This window comes from Pelophylax lessonae, assembly GCF_965119305.1.
Source record: "Pelophylax lessonae genome assembly, chromosome: 1".
NCBI lineage: Eukaryota > Metazoa > Chordata > Amphibia > Anura > Ranidae > Pelophylax > Pelophylax lessonae.
In genome coordinates, this window is record NC_138768.1 from 629,423,140 (window position 1) to 629,448,449 (window position 25,310).

Genomic DNA, 25,310 nt, shown 5'->3' on the forward strand with positions numbered 1-25,310 from the left:
TCTAATACTGAATCTGATTTGGCCGTCGCTGACATGGGTCACCCTGCTGGGTCTGCAACCATGCGCCAGGAATCTTCTGATAGTGAGGATGATTTCTCCATGTCTGCAACCGCGTACGAAAAAGCGCTGGTGGAAGCACTGATTGGATCTCTGCGTGAGACCTTGAGGACGGAGGCACAGGTTCCCTTTGGCACTCACAAGCCATCCAGAGTGGCAAAGGTGTTTCCTTTCCCCGCCTATTTTGACAGAATTGTCACTAAAGAGTGGGGAGGACCAAAGCTTCCCCGTGGGGTTTCTAAGCGCTTTACTAGGTGTTACCCCTATGAGGAGTCCCTTCTTAAGAAGTGGACCGTTGGTGGACCCTCCGGTTTCCTGATTGAACAAGGCAACCATGATCCCGGTTGAAGAGTTCCCGGCCTTTAAGGATCCAGCTGACAGGAAGGCAGAGGCTGTGGCCTGGTTCAGGACTGAGGCCGGTATTCACCATTGCCCTGGTGTCGCAAAATCTGACCAAGTGGGCTACGTTTTTATGCCATGACCTGGAGGGGGAACACTTCCCCCCCTGCTTTTGCTGGGCTGGCGAACCAGCTGGTCCAGGGGCTGCAGTTTATATGTGATGCCTTTTTGGATGGAGCTCCCCAAGTAGCTTGGCTCTCTTTTTTGGCAGTGGTCCTACGGCGTGTCTTTTGGATCAAATGCTGGTCTGCGGACCAGACTTCTAAAAGAGCCTTGAATGATCTTCCCTTTCAAGGAGATGGCCGGTTTGGAGCTACCCTGGATGACATCATAAAAGGTCTCACAGGGGGGGAAGAGTACCTTTCTTCCGCAAGGGTACTAAAGGCAAGGAACCTTGTCGTAGATGTGGGCTTTCTTTTTCGGCTCATAAGAAGTTTTTTCGTCCCTCATGGTCAACTGATAAGGGCTCAAAGCCTTTCAAGGTCTCCTCTGGAGGATCCAAACAAACCTGGTCTGGCAACCTGAGAGCGGGGCCTTTCTTTTCAGCTAACAAGTGGCCTGTTTGTCGCTCAGGGTCTCAAGACAAGGGATCTAAGCCCTTCTGGGCCTCCGCTGGATGTTCTAAGAGGTCTTGTTCGGGCAAACCACGAGCAGGTTCTGCCAGACCTGCGGACAAGACTTCCTCTGCATGAAGGGGTGCCCTCACCCGTATCAGGGGTGGGGGGCGTCTTTGCTGGTTTCCAGACCCGTGGACTTACCTGGTGCACGATCCACAAAGTGATTCAGTCCGGCTACAAGATCGAGTTTCTCTCTTGCCCCCCGGCAAGGTTCTTTCCTTCCAACTTGCGCCTGTCTCCGAACTGCTTACAGGGTCTGTTTGGGGCGGTACAAGACCTGTTACATCAAGGGGTGATTGTCCCGGTTCTGACTTCGGAACGTTTTCAGTGTTTTTAAACCTGTTTACAGTTCCCAGGAAGGAAGGCAAACTGCTCCCAATTCTGGACCTCAAGGCGCTGAGCTGCTTTGTGCGGGAGAAGAAGTTCAGAATAGAGTGCATTTACACGGTGGTGGTGTCGGGGGATTTCCTCGCCTCTATCGAAATCAAGGATGCTTACCTTCACATTCCAATATGTGCCAGTCACCAGCGCTACCTCCGCTTTTCTGTGGGTGAGCAGCATTATCAGTTTGTGGCGTTACCCTTTGGTCTCGCCTCTGCTCCTCGGGTCTTCACAAAAGTGTTATCCCCTGTGCTAGCTTTGCTATGCCAACGGGGATTACAGTACTGGACAACTTGGACTATCTCCTTCTGTGAGTGGAGTCTCCCTCTGCTCTGGTGGAAAACCTGGTGATCACAATACGACCTGTGCAGCAGTTCAACTGGATTCTCACTTTTCAGAAGTCTGCCCTGGTTCCGTCCAGAAAGCTGGACTATCTGGGCCTGACTCTGGACCAAGGGGAGTGGTCCCTTCATCCAGAGGTGTTTCATCGGCTGTGTCTCAGGTGGGGCACCCCTGAGGTGGATCTGTTGGCGTCTTGGGTCAACAGAAAGAAGCAGACATATGTGGCTCGTCAAGGGATTCTCTGGCAGATGCCACAGACGTGCTGGTGGCCCCGTGGGGTGAGTATCATCTGATTTACGCTTTCTCTCCTCTCAAGCTTCTGCCAAGACTTCTTCTATGCATGATCAAGACAGAAGGGATTCCAGTCATCTTAGTGGCTCCGGACTGGCCTCGCCGGGCTTGGTATCTGAGTCGGTGATTAAAAGCTAGGAAATCTACTTCTAGGAGGACCTACCATTGTACGTGGAAGAAGTACATTGCGTGGTGTGAGTCTCTTGGGATTCATCCTCGCTCCTCGGTGGCTCGGATCTTGACCTTCCTTCTACGGGTGGCTGAACAGAAATTGGTCTTGAGTACCATCAAGGTCCAGGTGTCGGCTTTAGCTGTCTTTTTCCAAGGATCTTTGGCCCCTCACTCCCTGGTGCGTACCTTTCTCCAGGGTGTAGACATTTGGTTCCTCCAGTGCAGGCTCCGTTGCCGCCTTGGGACCTCAATTTGGTGCTTTCGGTCCTCCAGAAGCCTCCCTTTGAGAATCTTTTGGAGATTCCCTTGCTTATGCTGTCCCAGAAGGTGGCCTTTTTGGTGGCTATCACCTCTGCGTGCAGGGTGTCGGAACTGGCGGCATTATGCTGTCATTCACCTTACCTGGTGATTCACTGAGATAAGGTGGTTCTTCGCCCCTGTCCATTGTTCCTTCCAAAGGTTGTCTCTGATTTCCATTTGGATGAAGACATTGTGTTGTCTTCCCTTTGTCCCAAGACTAAACATCCAAAGGAAATTGCCTTGCATGCTTTGGATGGGGTCCGGGCAGTTAGGGTGTACCTGGCAGCTACTTAGTCCTTCAGGAAGTCACACTCTTCGTGTTTGGACCTCGTAAAGGGTTGTCTGCTTCCTCTGCATCCATCTCCAGATGGATCAGACAGACAGTGATTCAGGCCTATTCCATCAAGGATCAGGTTCCTCCTTTCCCTGTGAAGGCGCATTCTTCTAGAGCGCTAATTGCCTCTTGGGCTTTTCGCCATCAGGCACCAGTGATGCAAGTTTGCAAGGCGGCAACTTGCTCATCAGTGCACACGTTCACAAAATTCTACAAGGTAGATGTGTTGGCACCTTTGGATGCCTCTATTGGCGGCAAGGTTTTGCAGGCTTCTGTCTAAAAGAGAACTTTTTTTTGTCTTTGAGGGATGTATGTTTTTTCTAGGTGAGCTCAGGTTGTTCCTGGTTGAGCTCCTTGTTACCTGGTTGGCTACGTTTTGCCTTTGGGGAATTACATTCTTCTTTGCGTTGTTTTTCCCACCCCTCATGCAAATACTGCTTTGGGACGTCCCAATGGTCAAGAAGATGTGAAGCTAGGGGCGTGGCCGCGGTGCGGAAGATGGCTGCTTGCTAATCCTGCTCCGCCGAGCCGTCCGGGACATACGCAGCAACACAGAGCTCAGACCCCGCAGACACCCGCCCGTTACACCGGTAACCTCCGCAAGCGCCCGCCGACATGGCCCGCAGAAAGAAGGGACCGGAACAGTCGAACAAACTGTCCGGTTTCCTCGTATCACAGAGCTCCGGGCTACACCAAAATGGCGGCGCCCCGGGACCACGAGGAGGACAGGGAGCCGCTGCTCTCCACAAACTGCAGCCGCTCTCCGCTCACCCATCCCTCCACAGGCAGATAGCCAACCCGGACAGTGGCCAGTCATCTGGGTCGTCCTCTCCTCCTTCTCCCTCGTCCAGGAGTCCAGCTAAGAACAGGCAGAGGAGGGACTCACCGCAGAGATCAGCCAGATTCTCAGGTATGGACACCAGCCTCCCTGGACAGCATGCACTTGCTTCTCCCTCTCATGGCCCTGACCCCTTTGCCTCCTTCCCCACTGGCAGCAACCCTATTTCGGAAGGCACTATGAGAGACATGATGTATGCCCTGCGCAATACTATGCAAGCTGACATGCGGTCATGCATACAACAACTCAGGACTGACATGGGCTCTTTGGGCACTCGGGTTGACTCCCTAGAACGCACGGCTGACACACATGCCTCTACTCTGAATTCTGTCATCACAACTCTTAACACCCAAACGGATGAAATCCACTGGCTCAAAAGTAAAGTGGCAGATTTGGAAGACCGCTCCCGGCGGAACAATATAAAAATTAGGGGAATACCTGAGACAATCCTGCCTAACCAGCTCCTTCCGCATGTCACTGCACTCTTCCAAGCACTGCTCCCTAACGCATCCACATCTGACCTCATTATAGACAGGATACACAGACTGCCAAAACCATCATTCCTGTCAGGAGATGTACCAAGGGATGTGCTCCTCAGGGTTCACTTTTACCATGTGAAAGAGCAAATTATGATGGCGACGAGGCAAAACATGCCACTTCCGGAGGGATACGCAAACTTACAACTACTACCAGACCTCTCCAGGCATACTCTGCAAGCCAGGCGTAATCTGGCCACCATAACTAAAGCTTTACGCAACCACAATGTGCCACACAAGTGGAAGTACCCAGCAACTCTATCTGTCACTCATGGCGGATCCACTGTCCTGATAAAAACTCTGGACGAAGGGATTCAGGCACTGCGGAGATGGAACATTTTGCCACAGCAACCCTTTAATCCCCCTGCATCGCCTCCCCTCAGGTCGCTGGAAGCGGACTGGCAACTGGTCTCCCGTAAGAGACCCCCCAACCAAGACGACATCTTTACGAGCTCTACTATGTCATCTACCTAACTCCGACGAATGTCCCAGGCCATAGGAGCGCGAGCCCTTGGCCCTCTCACTTTGTATCGGTATGTCCGATCACGAACTGCTGAGACGGTCCTTTTCTTACCCTTTTACCCTGTTTGTTTTTTGTTCTTTTGTTTTTCATCAGTTTACTTCTGTTCTACATGGCATCATCACTGAGTATAGTGACATCCTACGACAGTCCCACACCATTGGGATACATGCTTATGGACACGTTAGGAACCAAGACTTTCTTCACCTCTACAGTAACAACCGGTGCTCAACCTCACTAGATCATCCGGACGCCCCATGACCATTAAACTTTTATCAATCAACGCCAATGGCTTAAACCATCCCGCTAAGAGGCGCACATTATGGAAGGAGGCCTTGGAGCATGGTGTGGACGTTTTAGCGGTCCAGGAGACCCACTTCAAAAAAGGGGTTCACCCGTCTTGTGCCCACAAGGACTACTCCCAGATCCTTCTGGCCTCCGCAGATGAAAAAAAGAGAGGAGTTCTTCTGGCCTTCCGATCGTCGCTATCGGTCAAGATTCATCATTCTGTCCAGGACCCACAAGGACGATTTATAATAGTGGTATGTGAACTGAACGGCTCTACGTTCACCATAGTTAACCTGTACGCCCCAAACTCTCATCAGTTGCGATTTTTGAGACGTCTACTCAAGCAGGTACATAAAGTTAAACAGGGTCGCTTGCTTATGTGTGGCGACTTCAACGTTGTTGCAGACCCCGGGCTGGACACTTCTTCGTCCCCCCGGGGCCGGCAACAATCGATGGGGGGGCTGTTACATTCAGAAAAACTGTATGATGTATGGCGGTGCCAACATGCCGCCGAGAGGGATTACTCCTACTTCTCATCTAGACACAGGTCTTACTCTCGAATAGACTTATTTGTGGTTGATGGAGATTTCCTGTCAAAAGTGTCCTCCTCAACGATCCAGGACATCACTTGGTCAGATCATGCAGCGGTTGAACTGATCGTCGAGAAGAACGCTCGGGTAGCAACATCTCGTATTTGGAGATGCGACACTGGAATGCTGCAGGACTCGGGTTGCTCTGCTCGGGTCTCGGGCAGCTTAAAGGAGTTCTTCCTGCTTAACAAACCGTCGGTCTCGGACCCCTGGGTGCTTTGGGGTGCACACAAGGCCTTCGTGAGAGGGGTGTGCATTCAGCAGCAGTCCAGGAAGAAGAGACTGCGGAACCAGAAAATGTCTTCCTTATTGAATGAGATTCATAGGTTGGAGGAAAGTAATAAAAAGGGCCCCACAGTCGTTATGTCAGACCGCCTAACTCAACTTAGGCTGGAACTCCGAATTCTCCTTCTGGAGGCCTCGGACAAACACCTCAATTACCTAAAGCAAAAATCTTACTCTCAGGCAAACAAGGCTGGTAAATTTCTGGCGAATAGAGTGAAACAAAAACAGGCCAAGTCTAGAATCCCGTTTTTGATAGACCCCATCACTAAGGCCAAAATTACACACCCGCAGGCTATTGCAGATGCCTTTGCATCCTTCTACGGTTCCCTGAATAACTTAAGATGACCCATTAGAACTTCAACCCTCAGTGACAGCTATAGAGAAATTTTTAAGCGCCATTAATTTACCGACACTTTCCGCATTCCCAACTGGCCACGCTCAATGCGCCTATTAAGCTTGAGGAGGTCCAATCTAGCATTAAAACCCTACCGAAAGGCAAGTCACCAGGGCCTGACGGTCTCCCCAATGAATATTATCAGCTATTCCTTCCTCATATAGGTCCCACACTGACAGAGGTCTTTAACAAAGCTATGACTAATGCTAATCTCCCCCCTGACATTTTGAGTGCACATGTAGTCACCCTCCCGAAGCCCGGCAAGGACCCAACTACCCCAGCAAATTTTCGCCCCATTTCTTTACTAAATTCGGACGCTAAAATTTACGCGAGAATCATATCCAAACGTATCCAACAGTTTCTCCCTACATTGATAGCCAAGGACCAAATGGGCTTTACACCTGGTCGTCAGACATCTAAATGCCACGAGGCAAATGGTGAATATTCTTCACCTAGCACACCGACGTAAGATACCTGCTGTCCTCCTAACGTTAGACGCCGAAAAGGCATTTGATAGGGTGCACTGGGGTTACATGCGCCACGCGTTACAAAAATTTGGTTTTTCCGGCCCTATCCTTTCAGCCATAATGGCCCTGTACTCCTCTCCCTCTGCCCAAGTGTACACATCTGGGATAGTATCCAGAAGCTTCTCCATCACTAATGGTACGAGGCAAGGGTGTCCCCTCTCTCCCACGATTTTTAACTTACTCATAGAACCCCTCGCCGAAACTATCCGCTCACATCCCCAAATCGTAGGCTTTCCCTATCCCACATACCACCACAAAATTACATTATTCGCGGACGGTATTATCCTCATGCTGACATAACCGTCTACATCTCTCCCTGCTGCATACACAATTTTACAACAATTTCACCGTATATATCCTATTACAAGCTCAACGCGTCCAAGTCCACAGTTCTAAACCTAGGAGTTGCGCGTCAGGCACAAACAAAGCTCGAATCCCTGGTCCCCATCCCCTGGTCGACGGACAAAATCCACTACTTGGGTATTGATCTCCCAGCCGACCCTAAAAAACTCTTGACAGTTAATGTCACTAGACTTCTCCACAAACTGGACACAGAAACCACACGTATGCAACCTTTGTATTTATCATGGCATGGAAGAGTGACCGCTTACAAGATGTTTTTGCTCCCCCAAATTTTGTACCTGTTTAGGGCCCTCCCTATACATTACCCGGCAACATGCTTAGCTAAATTCACATCTCATATGAAAAAGTATATATGGGAGGGGAAAAGGGCTCGTTGTTCTTCTTCCACCCTAACTACCAAACGATGTTATGGAGGAGCTGCAGTTCCTGACATTCCGGGATACTATTGGGCCACTGTGTTAGCTCAAACCCGAAACTGGTTCCACACAGCAGAAGCCCCCCTTTGGGTAGACTTGGAAACAAACTTAGCCCCCACGAGACCCTTAGGGATCTACTTCTGGGAGATGCGTGGCTCCCGTGGAGCCTCTCCTCTTTCTCCCCCACCATGCTGGCCTCTATAAAGGCCTGGCGCAAGGTCATCGGGCCTGATAAGGACCGTGCCCTTCTCCCTGCTGAAAATATTACAGCTTCACCTCTCCACGTATACCTACCTGACCTCCCTGTAAGTGTCACTACCCAGGGGAATATTGCTACTTTACAGCACCTATACAGACAATCCTCCCTCATGTCCCCTGACCAGATTCAGACCCTATACCAAATACCACACTCCAAGTTCTTCCAAATTTACAGCATACACCATTTCATGTGACAATATCCTGTACAACATATTAAAGTGGAGGGTAAAGTATGGGAGCTGCTTACGGCGGCCCCCACGACTAAACCAAAACTATCTAACTTTTACCATGCCATTCTAGATACTGACAATTTCTTTAAAACAATGACCATGTTCAAATGGGACAGGGATCTAAGGGAGAGCTTCTCGGTGTCACAATGGAAACGAGCAATGTCAGAAGCAAATAGATACACTCACTGTGCCAATCATTGGGAGATGACTCTTAAAATCACCCGTAGATGGTACTACACACCATATCGGTTAGCAGGATTTTCCAACAAATACTCTCAACTCTGTTGGAGAGAATGCTCCTGTGTGGGTACAATATTTCATGTGATGTGGTCCTGCCCGTCTCTCACCAGCCTGTGGAACCGAGTGTTCAGTTACATAGCAAAATACACGGGATGTATAATCACACCCAACCCAGCTTTAGCCATCCTGCACCTGGGTATTGATACCCTCCCTCACACATACAGACCATGGACCTCACATGTCCTGTTGGCCATGAGAACACTAATTCTGAGGAGGTGGAAATCTACAGAGGTGCCCAACATATCTGAAGTGATTTCACTGTTACGTACTAACTATCAGTTTGAAAAATCTCTAGCCATTAATGATTCGCAGCTACAAAAATTCACTAAGTACTGGGACTTTTGGTCCAAAGATTGAAGTTTAACCATTCTTGTTATGTATAATTGACTCTGATGTTTGTCATGTACTTGTTGTACTGCCATGTACTTGTTACATTGAAAAGCCATGTGTCTTTATTTCTATGTTTAATTCCTTAATAAAAAATATTTTCAAAAAAAAAAAAGAAGATGTGAAGCTTCATCTGTCAACGAACGATAGAGAACTTGATTTTTGACTTACCGTAAAATCCTTTTCGCTTAAGTTCTTTGACAGACGAAGCACCCGCCCCTCTACTTATGAGTGGAATGGGGTAGTTGTCTTCTAAACATTGCTTGCAACAAAACTGAGGGCTGTAGCAGAGTGTGTGGGGTTATGCCTGTAGGGACTGCCCCATAGGCGTGGTAAAGCTTTTCCTGCCTAGTGTCCTACTCCTGTAGGGGGCAGCATAACCCAATCGTCAAGAAGATCAGAGAAAAAGATTTTACGGTAAGTCAAAAATCCAGTTTTCCTTTTTCAGTCTGCAGCTGCTGTAAATTTCAGAAAATGCAATGCAATATGGCTACCTGGAGGTGCTCTGTACACAACATAATTTCCAAATAATGTGATTGGCTCCCTGATTTTCCCAGAAGTCTGCCTAAGATACAAGTCCGATTTCAGGCATCTCCTGCAAAAAAAATGTCATTTTTGGCAAGATACTCCCAATAGGAACAGGTCTAAAGGGATGCAGACCCAGCAGATTCCCTCATTAGAGCCCTGCAGCTGCACAGCAGATAGATAACTATGAAACCACTACCATTAGACCCACTCAGCACAGAGGAACAAACAACGATTTTTTTCAGAATAAAAAAAAAGGTAGGAATCTGCAACAAAGTTTGTTATAATCCTTGAAATGTACATAGATCACCCAGAGGGGAATGTTTTTTCTCAACAAAAGTAGAGTTACACTTTAAAAAGAAAACAATATAACACATAAAGCAAACAAAGTAGATTTGGCATGTAGAAGTTAACTTAACTTTCGTTGAAGAAAAATACAGCAAATAAAAACAATGATAGCATATACAATTTCTAAATAGGCTGTATTGTAATTTAATGTTATTTAAAATTACCTTTAACAACTTGCCGACCGCAAGTACATATACTGCGGCGGTCAGCCCCGTGCAGGCAAAGTGACGTATGGGTACATCACTCGCCTGCTAGCCAATAGGGGGCGAGCGTGCTCCCGCTCCTGCTCGTTCACGGGCATCCCCACACGAGTGACCGGCGGTTCTGATGTCCGCCAGTCACTCGCGATCTCCTGCTGAAGAGGGAGAAATGCAGGCGGCTGATGTAAACAAAGCCACCTGTCATTCTCCCTGATGTAACAGCAGAGATCATACGATCCTGCTATGTAGGATTGTATGTCTCTGTGGTTACATCAAAAGCCACGCCCCTTTACAGTTAGAAGCACACCCCTAGGGACACACTTAACCCCTTGCTCTCTAATAAAGTTAAACCCTTCCCTGCCAGTGTCATTTTTACAGTAACAGTGCATATGTATAGCACTGATTACTGTAGTAATGTCACTGGTACCCCCAAAAGTGTCAAAAATGTCAGTCAAGGGTCCGATCTGTCCGCCCCAAAGTCGCAGTCCCACAAAAAAAATATGCAGATCGCCACCATTACTAGTTAAAAAAAAAAAAAACAATAAAAATTACATAAATCTTTCCCGTAGTTAGTAAACGCAATAACTTTTGCGCAAACCAATCAAAATATGCTTATTGCGATTTTTTTTCACCAAAAATATGTAGCGGAAAACAAATTGGCGTAAAATGTTAAAAAATTTAGATTTTTACATTTTTTTTGGGGGGGGGGGGAATTTTATATAAAAAAATTTGAAAGATATTGTTATTTTTTCAAAATTGTCGCTCTTTTTTTGTTTATAACGCAAAAAGTAAAAATCGCACAGGTGATCAAATGCCACCAAAAGAAAGCTCTGTTTGTGGGGAAAAAAAGGGCATCAATTTCATTTGGGGACAGCATTGCATGACCGCGCAATTGTCCGTTAAAGTCACGCAGTGCCGAATCGCAAAATAGGCCCTGGTCTTTGAGCAGCCAAATTCTCCGGGGCTTAAGTGGTTAAAACTGAAACTGCAGAGCTGTAATTTGCAGTGTATTATAGCAACCTGGAACCGTTCTGTACACCAACAGTGTACAGAATGCCCCCAAAAATGTAATTTCCTGCCTGGGTGAAGAACTCTGCACAAGTCAAGTTTTTGGTGTCCTACGCAAAAAAAAAAAAAAAAAAAACATTTTTTGTTAGATACTTTTTAAGGATTAATCACTTAACTCAAGCTGACATAGACCTAGAAGCTAGAGGCATCATCCCGGTACCGTTTTTTAGAGCCAGAGGTCGACTTTTCGGGAGCTGCTCGGCCGTTACCCCAGCGAGCTGGATGGGACCTCCCGCCGCCTTCCGTGGCTCTGCCCGGGCCTCCCGTCCCACCGGGAGACCCGAGCAACCAGCCGGCGTGTCCGCAGGCTAGCTGGAGTCACAATTAAAAAGCTGGATGCTGCTCGATCGGGTATCCGATGACGTAACCCGGAGGCATCCTCCATGACGTCACATACGGTTTACACGGCTGCTGAAGGCGCCGGATTTAAACAGTGAGTGTATTCAAAAATGCAGTTTTCGGCGTTTTGAATACATGGAAGTGTAGTGGAGGGGGGTCTAGGGTCTTTTAGACCCTCGATCCCACCATAAAGAGTACCTGTCACTGCCTATTGCTGTCACAAGGAATGTATACATTGCTTGTGACCGCAATAAAAGTGATCAGATTTTTTTTTTTAAAAAAACCTGTGTTAAAATTAAATAAAATAAATAGGAAAAAAAAAATGTAGCCGCCCCTGTCGCCGTGAGCTCGTGCACAATAGAAAATGTATACAGAAGTCGCGCCGCAAATTAAATCGCTGTTTAAACCACACATGAGCGAAGGCAATAATTTTAAAAAAAGAGCTACACTCTAACTCTAAATTGGTAACCATTAAAAATTTTTAAAGGTCGCCAATGGAGATTTTTATTGGGCTTTTTATTTTATTTATCTATGGAGATTTTTATTGGGCTAACTTTACTGTTTGTTTTTTTTTACATTTAGCGAAGTGTAATTTTTCCAAAAAAATGGCTTTTGAAAGACCGCTGTGCAAATACCACGTGACAAAAAATATTGCAATGACCGCCATTTTATTCTCCAGAGTCTTTGCTAAAAAAAACAAAAACTATATATATATATATATATATATATATATATATATATATATATATATATATATATAATATATATATATAGTTGTATATATTGTTTGGGGGTTCTAAGTAGTTTTCTAGCAAAAAATACTGTTTTTAACTTTTAAACAACATGTGTCAAAAATAGGCCCGGTCCTTAATCACTTTTGATGGGATACAAATACTGCAGTTTCTCTCGCCAGACTTCTTAAAGTATACCAGCTGACTAAAATGAATGTGTGATTATATATATATTTTTTTTTTTTTAAGAGAAAGTACTGTATAATGATTTTAGTCGGTTGTATTTTCATCTTTTTCTTTGAATATTTACAAATTGAAAAACTCTCTGCTTAGGAGTTATGACAGAAGCTCACGTAGTCTTGACCAAGATTCTCCATCTAAGAAGAAAAAATTACAGAACAACTATGCATCTACCACTCATCTACTGGCTGGAAAGAAGGTGCCATCATCTCTCCAGACTAAGTCTAGTGACTCTGAAACTACAGTTTTTTATATTCCTGGAGTTGATGTGAAGGTAAGACCAGAGTGAGGTATATTACTTGACTATGGTGCGCAAATACAGACATAAGGATCTTCATAAAACCCTTTTCTCTGTGTTCTCTGAAGACACAACAGCAAAGTTCTTCGATCTGGTGCCACTGGGTTATACTGCGACTGGGACATACCGTCCCAAAGCAATGTGTACAGGGTACATTGGGGGGGTACAGCAGCAAAAGGAAAAATACTAATTAAATTTAAACACAAAAAATTAATTTGGTAAAAGTTTGAACAGAAGACGAAGTGGCCAGTTTACAAATCTACAGTTGTGTTCAAAATTATTCAACCCCCACTGAAATTGATTGTTTTGGCCAGTTTGACATTGATTTTGATCATTCACTCATCCTGCTTACAATTAAATCAAAGAGGCACGTGTAGGTCAGACAAATATAACATAACATTTATATTGAAATAACCACAAATGTCTTTTCTGTGCTCACATCATTATCAGTTTTATTCAACCCCAGTGACATTCAATCTTAGTACTTAGTACAACATCCTTTTACAGTTATAACAGCTTTTAAACGTGAAGCATAGCTTGACACAAGTGTCTTGCAGCGATCTACGGGTATCTTCGCCCACTCGTCATGGGCAAAAGCCTCCAGTTCAGTCACATTCTTAGGCTTGTGCACTGCAACTGCTTTCTTTAAGTCCCACCAGAGGTTCTCAATCGATTTAAGTCTGGTGACTGTGATGGCCACTCCAAAATGTTCCAGCCTTTAATCTGCAACCATGCTCTAGTGGACTTGGAGGTATGCTTGGGATCATTGTCCTGTTGAAAGGTCCAACGTCTCCCAAGCCTCAGGTTTGTGACGTACTGCATCACATTGTCATCCAATATCTCCTGGTACTGAAGAGAATTCATGGTACCTTGCACACGCTGAAGCTTCCCTGTACCTGCAGAAGCAAAACAGCCCCAAAGCATGATTGACCCCCCGCCATGCTTCACAGTAGGCAAGGTGTTCTTTTCTTCATAGGCCTCCTCCAAACATAGCGTTGATCCATGGGCCCAAACAGTTCTAATTTTGTTTCATCAGTCCACAGAACACTATCCCAAAACTTCTGTGGCTTGTCCACATGACTTTTGGCATACTGCAGTCGACTCTTCTTATTCTTTGGAGACAGCAAGGGGGTGCACTTGGGAGTTCTGGCATGGAGGCCTTCATTACGCAGTGTGCGCCATATTGTCTGAGCAGGAACTTCAGTACCCACATCTGACAAATCTTTTCTCAGTTCCTCAGCAGTCACACGGGGACTTTTCTCCACTCTACACTTCAGGTAGCGCACAGCAGTCAAAGTCAGCATCTTCTTTCTGCCACGACCAGGTAGCGTTTCAACAGTGCCCTTTGCCTTGAATTTGCGAATGATGCTTCCTATGGTGTCTCTTGGTATGTTTAACATCTTTGCAATCTTCTTATAGCCATTGCCCTTCCTGTGAAGAGTATTCACCTCTTCTCTGGTCTTCCTGGACCATTCTCTTGACTTCACAATGTTTGTAACCACACCAGTAAATGTCTAGAAGGAGCTTGAGTATCACAGTCATTTTAAAGCTGCCTAATTGGTGCTTATTAGGCTTTATTGCTGCTCCCTGACATCCACAGGTGTTTTCAATACCTGATTGAAAACACTTCAATGAACCTCTGTTCTTCAGAGTGGTAGTCTTTAAGGGGTTGAATAATTGTGTCAATGAAGAATTCACAAAAAAAACATTTACTACTGTATTACAAAACCAATTGATGTCATTTTAGTTGCATATGGTTCTTTAAGAAGTCCTTGTAGGATTTCATTCTGAGTACAATTACAAATGTACACTAAATTCCCTAAAACCCTTTACAGCATTGGGGGTTGAATAATTTTGAACACAACTGTAAGAAACTGAAACCTGATGACAGAAGGTCCAGAAAGCACTCACCGCTCTAGTGGAGACCTAATCAAGACCTAAAGTTAGGCCAAAGTACCCAAACAATCATCCAAATAATGTAGGGCTCTTCTTGCGATTAACTGGTTTTGGACAGAGAGAATGAAGAACACTATTCTCATTCAGATGAAAGACTGAAACTACATTGGGAAGGAAAGAAGACTTGGAACGGAGCACAGCCTTATTACTATGCAAGACCAAAGAAATAGACATGCCAGTTCATAAACCCTGTGGGTCAAAAAGGCCACCTTTTGAGTAATTGCTAAGATGAGAATTCACCCAATGTTTTCAAAAGCAGCTTGCTGCAAAATGGAAAAAGTTAATTTCAAGCCTGACAGCGTAAAGGTCCAAGGGAACCTTGAGTCACCTCTTTTACATACAATAGGTGAACACCAGGATATTAGAAAAGCGGAGACGTTCCATGCCAACATGTAGAGGAGGCTGGAGAGCCCTGTACAAGATAGTCAATGGCTTTGATAAGGTATCTTCTCTAAGTATACATTTAACGTTTGGGGTCTCCACCGCAAATGCAGTTGCTCCTAATTGAGAATGGTAGGCATTGCGGACCTGTAAGTATCTCAAAAAATAGGAGTTAGATAGACCGAAGAGGTATTTTAGATTGTCAAATGTGGTCAGATCTCCTTCTGTGCAAATATGTGTAAGTGTCTTAAAGCCCTTGGATGTTCAAATTATTGGATCCGGGATAGACTGAAATTCTGGGAGACCTGAGTTAAACCAAAGTGGTGTATGGGGTGACCACTGAGTATTGACCACAGTGCCTGCTGGTACAATGGAGCTCCGGGCCTTGAGCAGTGCCTTCATAGCTAGGTAAGTTTTTTTTTTCTTTGCTTTGAACCTGGTGTCCTACTCCTACAGGTGGCAGTATAACCTAGTGGTCCCTGGTCTAAGATCTTCAAGTTCTTTTTTTAGTATGTAGGCCAGATTTTCTTTGGTGTTTCCTTCACAGCAGTTTAGGAGAGATTGTCCTTGGTAGCGTATTACAATTTTCTGGTCAAATGTGTGTTTGAGACAAGTACACACTATAGAGGGATATGCTTTGTTTATATTTCATATCTGAGGTTTACAAACACTTTAATCCAAAAAGTTAGGAATTTTACAAATGTTCAGTATTTAAACCAGCCCTAGATCTATGCTTAGATTTTAGATCTCTAACTCACTGTTTATATGCTTTTTCTTTTAGTTGCATTACAACTCAAAAACACTGAAAACTGAATCGCCAAATGCCTCAAGGGGATCATCTTTGCCAAGAACTCTTTCAAAAGAATCAAAGTTGTATGGTATGAAAGATACTCTACCATCTCCTTTACCTAGTACTGTCCACAGCAAGACTAACACATTGTTACCACCCCCACCCCCACCAATCCCCTCAGGTACTTTTCCTCTAACTAATCTATACCTAATAACCATTTTTATTACCTGCCTGTAACAATGTAATGTCTAGAAAACCACGTTGCAACACTATTTTTGTTCATTGATGGACGCAGTCTCTGTTCTTCATAACAGTAGGGTTATACTGCCCCCTACAGGAGTAGGACACTAGGCAGAAAAAAAGGTTCTGGCTACGCCTATGGGCTGTCCCAGAGTGTATACCCTCTCACCCTGCTATAGGATTTCAGTTTTAATCTGCCTAGTCAGGACTGAGGACCTAGTTCCTTGCTGGGATCTCTGGTCCTGGCAAAAGTTTTTTTTCTAGCTAGTTTTATTCTAGCTAGTTTTTCACCAGATTTTTTTTCTGTGAGATCTACATGCAACTATGCCAGTTTTGGGCGACGGGCTGAATATATAGATCCAGTGATCACCCCACGCACAGACCCCAGCTCCGTGCAAGGTCGGCCATGACACAGTCCCATCGGACGGGGACTGACCCTACTAGTTAAACGGCTCGCCAGGTCTCATACGACCAGGTCTAGGCCCGAGTCGCAACATTCCTATTGGCCGACAGGCCCCCCACTTCAGCGGAGAGGGGTTCTGTTAGGAGATAGCGCCCGCCTGTTCCAGGTATGGTAAGTAAACTGTTCCCCCCTCTCCCCCTGGTGGGATTTGGGGTGGACGCATTCCCCTCCTTGGGACGGTCGGACCCTCACTCTCCCGGGTTCCCCTCTGTCCTGTCACGCCCCTCCTCCCTTACCTGTCCCCCCTCTCCCCCCCCTTACCTTCCCAGTCTTCCCCCTTACCTGTCCCCCCTTCCCCCCCCCCACTCTCTACTAGAGCAATGAGGCGATTGAAGCTACTTGTGGGCTGGGACCGGGCGCAGGCCGACATTTGGGGTGGGTCCTCTGCCGGCGACCGGACGATCGATTGTGCGGGGGGGGGGTTTACCTGTCACTCCAGGGCACCTTTTCCTTTTGATCCCATCCAGGAGGCTCAGGGAGATCGGCGGCCATCTTGGTACACCCGAGCAGCCATTTTGCGGTGGGTTCCCATTGAATTTCAATGGCGGCCATGTTCTTGGAGTCCCTAGAGGCGTTTTTTTGTGGTGGTGGAGCCCCTCCCTATACCCTAGTGCTGACACTCTGCTAATCGGGATCGCTGCAGACACGCGCTGTGCAGACATTCTGGGCCTTCCTGGTTCATCTTTGATGCGGGTGGTGAGTCCGGGGGGTCTCTCTCTCTCTGCTGGGGGTCCCTGTGCGTTCTGCCTGACCTCTTGTGGGCGCTATAACGCTGTGGGCCATTTAAAAAAAAAAACGTTTTTTTTTTACTTTTTGTTGCGGTGTTCCCCTGGTGCAGCATGGACCCTGCGGAACATTCTTCCCCATCTGACCCCCTCAAGAAGGCCGCAGGGACCTCCGGATCCCAGCTATCTATAGATGCACTGTCGGCTGTCTTGGAATCCTTTGTGTCCCAGGTGGAGGTAGCCTGTAAAAAACACCCCCCCCCCCCCCCCACTTACCCCTGCCTCATCTGATGTGTCAGATTCTGAATCGAATTCAGCCACCGCAGACATGGGTCTCCCTGCCGGGTCTACCTCCTTGAGCCCTGTCTCCTCTGATAGTGAGTATGACACCTCTTCGTCTGCCACCGTGCAAGAAAAGGTGCTGGTGGACGCACTGGTTGCATCTGTGCGTGAGACCCGAAACATGGAGGACGCAGCTGCGACTGAGGCGCAGGTTGCGTTTGGCACTCACAAGCCATCCAGAGCGACTAAGGTTTTCCCCGTTCCCGCATATTTTGACAACATGGTCAAAAAAGAGTGGGACCGCCTGAAGCGTCCCCCTGGGGTGCTTAAGCGGATCGCTAGGCGCTACCCCTTTGAGGAGCCCTTATTAAAAAGTGGACTGTACCACCTACGGTGGACCCTTCGTTCTCCAGACTGAATAAAGCTACCATGATCCCAGTGGAGGATTCCCCGCCTTTAAGGATCCAGCAGATAGAAAGGCAGGGTCTGTGGCCCGCAATATGTACTCCCTGGCGAGGTCTGCGCTCAGACCGGTGTTTACTATCGCCCTTGTGTCGCAAACTTTGACTGAATGGGCTAAGTTACTACACAGTGACCTGGAGGGGGTAAAACTTCCCTCTGCCTTTGCGGAGCTGACTGACCAGTTGATTCAGGTGCTGCCCTTTATTTGCGATGCCTCGCTGGATGTGACTCCACTATTGGCCCGACTGTTGGTTTCGGCAGTGGTCCTACGGCCTATACTTTGGCTTAAATGCTAATCAGCGGATCAGACTTCTAAGAAGGCTTTGACTGATCTACCTTTTCAGGGTGATCGCCTGTTTGGGGCTAACCTTGATGACATTATCAAAGGTCTTACAGGGGGTAAGAGTACTTTTCTCCCACAGGCTAACAAGGGTAAGGACCTTTGTCCTAGACGGGGTCCCCTCCTTTTCAGCACACAAGCAGTTTTTTTGTCCCTCAGGTGCTAGTGATAAAGGATCAAAGTCCTTCAAGGCCTCCCCGGGTGGCTCCAAGTGACCCTGCTCTGGAAAACAGAAGTTGGGTTTCTCCAGACCTGCAGATAAGGCCCCTTCAGCCCAAAATTGCGCCCTCACCTGTATCTAGGGTGGGGGGATGTCTTTGCTGGTTTCCGGACCTGCGGCTATCCCGGCTACAAGACGTGGGTCCACGAGGTCACACGGTCCGGCTACAAGAACGAGTTTGGATCTGTCCCTCCGGGAAGGTTTTTCCCTTCCAATGTGCGGCTGTCCCCGGATCGGATTACAACAAGGTGTAATAGTTCTGGTTCTGAATTCTGAACATTTTCAGAGCTTTTACTCAAACCTGTTTACGGTCCCCAGAAAGGAGGGCAGGGTGGGTCCAATTCTGAACCTAAAAGCGCTGAATTGCTTTGTGTGAGTTCAAAAATTCAAGATGGTATCCGTTCGCACGGTGGTGGCTTCCCTACATCAGGGGGATTTTCTGGCCTCCATAGACATCAAAGATGCCTACCTTCACATCCCAATATGTGCAGGACATCAACGGTTTCTCCTTTTTGCCGGGAGAGAGGATCACTATCAGTTTGTGGCGTTACCCATTGGTCTCACCTCTTTTCCCCGGGTCTTCACAAAGGTGTTGGCTCCGGGCCTTGGCATTGTTACGCCAGCGAGGGATATCGATCTTGGGTTACCTGGACGATCTGCTTCTCCGTGCGGATTCTCCACGGCGCTGGTGACAAACTTGGAGATCACCATGAGAACTCTGGAGGAGTTCGGGTAAATTGTGAACCTCCAGAAGTCATCCCTGGTTTCTTCAATGAGACTGGACTATCTGGGCCTGACTTTCCATTCGTCCTCAGCCAGGGTGTTTCTTCCTCCGAAAAAACGTCAAAAGCTCCAGATATAGCTATTGCTGTCCAGCAAATGGTCGTCCCTTCAGACTTGTATGAGAGTGACTGAGGGTGTCATCCTTCGAGGCCATGCCTTTCGCTCAATTCCACACGAGAATACTCCAAAAGGAAATCCTTCTCAAATGGAACCAAGATCCAACTTCCCTGGAAAATCAGATCCAGCTGAGCCAGGTGACCAGGGGGTCCCTGATATGGTGGCTTTGGTCCCCGATGCTCAAACAAGGAAAATACTTCCTCCCCATATATTGATCAGTGATCACCACGGATGCCAGTCTGTCCAGGTGGGAAGGTGTTCTAGGCAAGCTTTCTGCTCAAGGGGTCTGGTCGCTGGAGGAATCCTGGTTTACGATCAATTTTCTGTTGCTGAGAGCGATCAGGCTTTGCCTAGTTCACTAGACGGAGTACCTTCTGGGCTGTCCAGTGTGCATTCAATCAGACAATGCCACGGCTGTGGCTTATGTCAATCACCAAGGGGGCACCAGGAGTGTCCTGGCGGCCTTAGAGGTGGCAAGCATCCTTTGTTGGGCGGAACATTTTGTTCCAGCTCTTTCCGCCATTTACATTCCAGGAGTGGAAAATTGGCTGGCGGATTACCTCAGTCGGCAGGCCTTGGCTCCAGGGGAATGGTCTCTCCATCCGGATTTGTTCCAGCAGCTGAGCCTTCATTGGGGCACTCCAGACGTAGATCTGTTGGCATCTCAGATCAACAGGAAAGTGCAGAGGTTTGTGGCCCGCTCTTGGGACCCTCTGGAAGATGCCACAGATGCGCTGGTGGCTCCGTGGGGTTACTATCAGCTGATGTATGCCTTTCCCCCTCTCAGGTTGCTGCCAAAACTTCTTTGCAGGATCGAGGCCGAAGGGATTCCGGTCATCCTTGTGGCTCCGGACTGGCCTCGCCAAGCTTGGTACGCCGACCTGGTCAGGCTAGTCGCTGATGTTTCTTGTAGACTTCCTCTCAGGGAGGATCTACTGTCTCTAGGGCTGATCTTCCATTTTGCTTTACAGTCGCTGGCTTTGACAGCTTCTCTGTTGAAAGCCAGGTGCTGAAGGACAGGGGATTGTCTGCTTTAGTGATTCCCACTCTGCCTAAAGCGAGAAAAGTGACTTATAGGCGGATCTATCATCGTACGTGGAAGTTGTATATTGCGTGGTGTGAGGCTGTTGGGATTTCCTCCTCGCTCTTACTTTGTGGTTTGGATCTTGGCCTTCCTTCAATGGGGAGTTGATCAAAAATTGGCCTTGAGTACTATCAAGGGTCAGATTTCGGCCTTGGCAATTTTCTTCCAGAGGCTATTAACCACCCATTCCCTGGATTCCAGTTTCCACTTAAATTAGGACATTGTTTTGCCTTCCTTGTGTCCTAAGCCTAAACATCCTAAGGAATTCGCGCTGCATACTTTGGATGTGGTTCGGGCAATCAGTGTGTGCTTGGCGACTACTGAGTCTTTTCGAAAGACTGATTAGTTCTTTGTTCTCACGGATAGACCAAAGAGAGGGCTGCCTGCGTCTGCTGCGACTATTTCCAGATGGATCAGACAGACGGTTGTGCAGGCTTATTCAATTAAGGTTCAGGTTTCTCCTTTCCCTGTTAAGGTGTACTCTACTCGGGCGCTTAGTGCTTCCTGGGCTTTTCGCCATCAGGCATCTGTGGTTCAGGTTTGCAAGGCGGCTACCTGGTCGTCTGTTCATACCTTCACAAAAAATGTATAAGGTGGATGTGCTGGCATCTGCTGATGCCTCTTTTGTCCACAAAGTTTAGCAGGCTGCCTCCCTTGAGGGTGTTTAAGGTTTTTTCAGGTGGGTCTCATCTTGTTCTTATGAGTCCTATCTTGCCTGGTTGGCCGTGGTTCAGCTTTGGGGAATTATTTTCTGCTGTTCCCACCCCTCATCTTTAAGGCACTGCTTTGGGACGTCCCTACTGTTATGAAGAACAGAGACTGCGTCCGTCAATGAATGATAGAGAAAATTGGATTTTTGTCTTACCATAAAATCCTTTTCTCTTAAGTTCATTGACAGGCGCAGTACCTGCGCCTCTATTTTGAGTTGGGTTGGTATTGTTTTCTCTGACACTGGTTTGATACAAACTGACATCCTATAGCAGAGAGAGAGGGTATACCCCCTGCCCATATGCGTAGCCAGAACCTTTTTTCTGCCTAGTGTCCTACTCCTTTAGGGGGCAATATAACTCTACTGTTATGAAGAACAGAGACTGCGTCTGTCAATGAACTTCAGAGAAAAGGATTTTACGGTAAGACAATTTTTCAATATTTTAGTCATATTTTTGTAACCAGTGCAAACAGGAAAGTGTATAGCAACATTGGAATCTTGCTACCTGTACACTTATTCAATAACTGAGTGGTCAGTGTGAGGCTACAGCTTATGCCACTTACAAATGGTTAAAGTAAACCTTAGGCTCATGATCAAAAATGCAGGAACACAGGTCATACAGGAATGAACTTGTCAAATCCACCATCATATTCAGATGTATAGGTTGCCAAAGTTATATGCAAATTTCCTGTAAAAAAAAAAAATGTGGCTCCAACCTCCCACCCAATACATTTTAAGGTATGTACAGTGCCTTGCGAAAGTATTCGGCCCCCTTGAACTTTTTGACCTTTTGCCACATTTCAGGCTTCAAACATAAAAATATAAAACTGTAATTTTTTGTGAAGAATCAATAACAAGTGGGACATAATCATGAAGTGGAACGAAATTTATTGGATATTTCAAACTTTTTTAACAAATAAAAAACTGAAAAATTGGGTGTGCAAAATTATTTAGCCCCCTTAAGTTAATACTTTGTAGCGCCACCTTTTGCTGCGATTACAGCTATAAGTCGCTTGGGGTATGTCTCTATCAGTTTTGCACATCGAGAGACTGAAATTTTTGCCCATTCCTCCTTGCAAAACAGCTCAAGCTCAGTGAGGTTGGATGGAGAACATTTGTGAACAGCAGTTTTCAGTTCTTTCCACAGATTCTCGATTGGATTCAGGTCTGGACTTTGATTTGGCCATTCTAACACCTAGATATGTTTATTTGTGAACCATTCAATTGTAGATTTTGCTTTATGTTTTGGATCATTGTCTTGTTGGAAGACAAATCTCCGTCCCAGTCTCAGGTCTTTTGCAGACTCCATCAGGTTTTCTTCCAGAATGGTCCTGTATTTGGCTCCATCCATCTTCCCATCAATTTTAACCATCTTCCCTGTCCCTGCTGAAGAAAAGCAGGCCCAAACCATGATGCTGCCACCACCATGTTTGACAGTGGGGATGGTGTGTTCAGGGTGATGAGCTGTGTTGCTTTTACTCCAAACATAACGTTTTGCATTGTTGCCAAAAAGTTCGGTTTTGGCACCTTCTTCCACATGTTTGGTGTGTCTCCCAGGTGGCTTGTGGCAAACTTTAAACTACACTTTTTATGGATATCTTTAAGAAATGGCTTTCTTCTTGCCACTCCTCCATAAAGGCCAGATTTTTGCAGTATACGACTGATTGTTGTCCTATGGACAGAGTCTCCCACCTCAGCTGTAGATCTCTGCAGTTCATCCAGAGTGATCATGGGCCTCTTGGCTGCATCTCTGATCAGTCTTCTCCTTGTATGAGCTGAAAGTTTAGAGGGACGGCCATGTCTTCATAGATTTGCAGTGGTCTGATACTCCTTCCATTTCAATATTATCGCTTGCACAGTGCTCCTTGGGATGTTTAAAGCTTGGGAAATCTTTTTGTATCCAAATCCGGCTTTAAACTTCTCCACAACAGTATCTCGTACCTGCCTGGTGTGTTCCTTGTTGTTCACGATGCTCTCTGCGCTTTAAACGGACCTATGAGCCTATCACAGTGCAGGTGCATTTATACAGAGACTTGATTACACACAGATGGATTCTATTTATCATCATTAGTCATTTAGGTCAATATTGGATCATTCAGAGATCCTCACTGAACTTCTGGAGAGAGTTTGCTGCACTGAAAGTAAAGGGGCTGAATAATTTTGCACGCCCAATTTTTCAGTTTTTTATTTGTTAACAAAGTTTGAAATATCCAATAAATTTTGTTCCACTTCATGATTGTGTCCCACTTGTTGTTGATTCTTCACAAAAAATTACAGTTTTATATCTTGTTTGAGGCCTGAAATGTGGCAAAAGATCGAAAAGTTCAAGGGGGCTGAATACTTTTGCAAGTCACTGTATACTTTTCCTACTTATCCTTTCTGCCACCCTCTATCATCAGCCTTAATTAACCCACCTCATGAACTTCTAATATGCACTATCATGCAAAAGTTTAAGACAGGTGTAAAAAAATGCTGTCAATTAAGAATGCTTTCAGAAAAAGACGTGTTAATCGTTTATTTTTTTATCAATTAACATAATAGAAAGTATATGAACAGAATAGAAATCCAAATAAAATCAATATTTGGTGTGACCACCCTTTGCCTTCAAAATAGCAATAATGTTTCTAGGTACATTTGCATACAGTTTTTGATGGAACTCGGCAGGCAGGTTGTTCCAAACATTTTGGCTAACTAACCACAGACCATTTGCGGATGTAGGCTGCCTCAAATTCTTTTGTCTCCAAGTAATCCCAGACAGACTCCACGATGTTGAGATCAGGGCTCTGTGGAGACCAAACTATCACTTCCAAGACTCTTCTTCTTTATGCTGAAGATAGTTCTTTTTGTGTTCAATAAATTTTTATTGATTTTCAAGAATAGCAAGGAACAAACAACAAACACCAGTGTAACGTACAATGGTTCAAAACTTTTCACAGGTACAAAATAGCAGATATTATAACATGCATGCAAACAGGTTCAGCAGTATGTGAGCTTACATCTTAGATGCGATAGTGGGTATTGAGGAGCCGGCCGGAGCTGCGTCGACCCCCCCCCCCGCACTTCATCTGGGCGCAAACTGTGCGGGAAGGGAGAGCACAGGTCCATACCCACTCATGATAAGGAATAAGGATGTATGGGATACAAAAGGGTAGCAATAGATCATTCACAAATGCATGCTAGGTAGGTTGGCATTACGCCACAAAAGCCAGCGGTTATCGAAGGATTTGCAAGTTCCGCAGTTGATAGCTAACAAACGTTCAAAAGTATAGTTGCGATTCACCAAGGTTTTAACGTGCGATAAATTAGGAGAGTTTTGAGAGCCCTAGTTTTGGAGTATGTTATTGCGAGCCGCGAGCAGTATGTGGCATATCACCTGTCTCGCTTGTGGTGGAAATTGGGCGATACCCAGATTGAGCATCGCCAGACCTTGGTCGGGCTGTGTCAAGGAAGCCGTGATGGATGAGATCATTTGGAAGACCGTGTTCCAGTAACTCGTCAGACTGGGACACTCCCACATTATGTGGGGGAGTGTGCCAACCTGTCCACATGATCGCCAGCAGAAAGCAGAGTAATGGGGAGAGAATTTTGAGAGTTTTATACGGTGTATAATGCCATTTAGTTTGAGCATCATTTCCCAATAATTGGTACATTTGGAAAATGTATATGTAGATGAATGGCCAGTTGCCACTCTGCCCAAGTGTACTTCCTCCCAAGGTCCCCCTCCCACTTTTGCATGGGTAGTGATTTTTGGGGTTTGGATTTGGATTGCAACGTGTCATAGAAGAGGAATATGCCCCCTTTAATCAGAGTATATTTGGTAAGGAACTGCCATACCGAAGGTGGAATGTGTAAAGGGGGTAATAGGTATTTGCTGAGAAATTGTGATATGCGGTAGCAGGAGAAGTACATTGCTGGGGGTAATTAAAATTTCTGTTTCATCTCAGTCCATGTGAGAGGCCTACACTCTGACAGGAAGTCTTGTATATGAACAATGCCATGTGCTGTCAGGGGCTTGGTGTATAGGAAAGGTATCCTGGAGGCTAGTGCCTGTACAGGGATAAGAGGGGTGGTGATAGGGGGTGTATCGAATGGATTGGAGAGGAGATGGCGCCATGCTAGTACGGAGGCTCTCACAGTCGGGGGAAGGGGTAGGAGGTCCCAAGGTTTTAATGAGTCTAGGAATAG

General features: G+C 46.2%; 1 protein-coding gene across 11 annotated transcripts in view; it reads left to right on the forward strand.

Moving 5' to 3' along the window:
* BLTP1 (bridge-like lipid transfer protein family member 1) overlaps window positions 1-25,310 on the forward strand; it is a 754,177-nt gene that overhangs the window by 623,187 nt on the left and 105,680 nt on the right. For 10 of the 11 annotated variants that reach the window (XM_082243836.1, XM_082243839.1, XM_082243843.1 and 7 more), the window contains 2 exons: window positions 12,369-12,549; window positions 15,692-15,881. In XM_082243836.1, the coding sequence (XP_082099962.1) occupies window positions 12,369-12,549; window positions 15,692-15,881 (371 nt within the window). The remainder of the gene's footprint in view (window positions 1-12,368; window positions 12,550-15,691; window positions 15,882-25,310) is intronic. The other variant, XM_082243842.1, reaches the window with a different exon arrangement.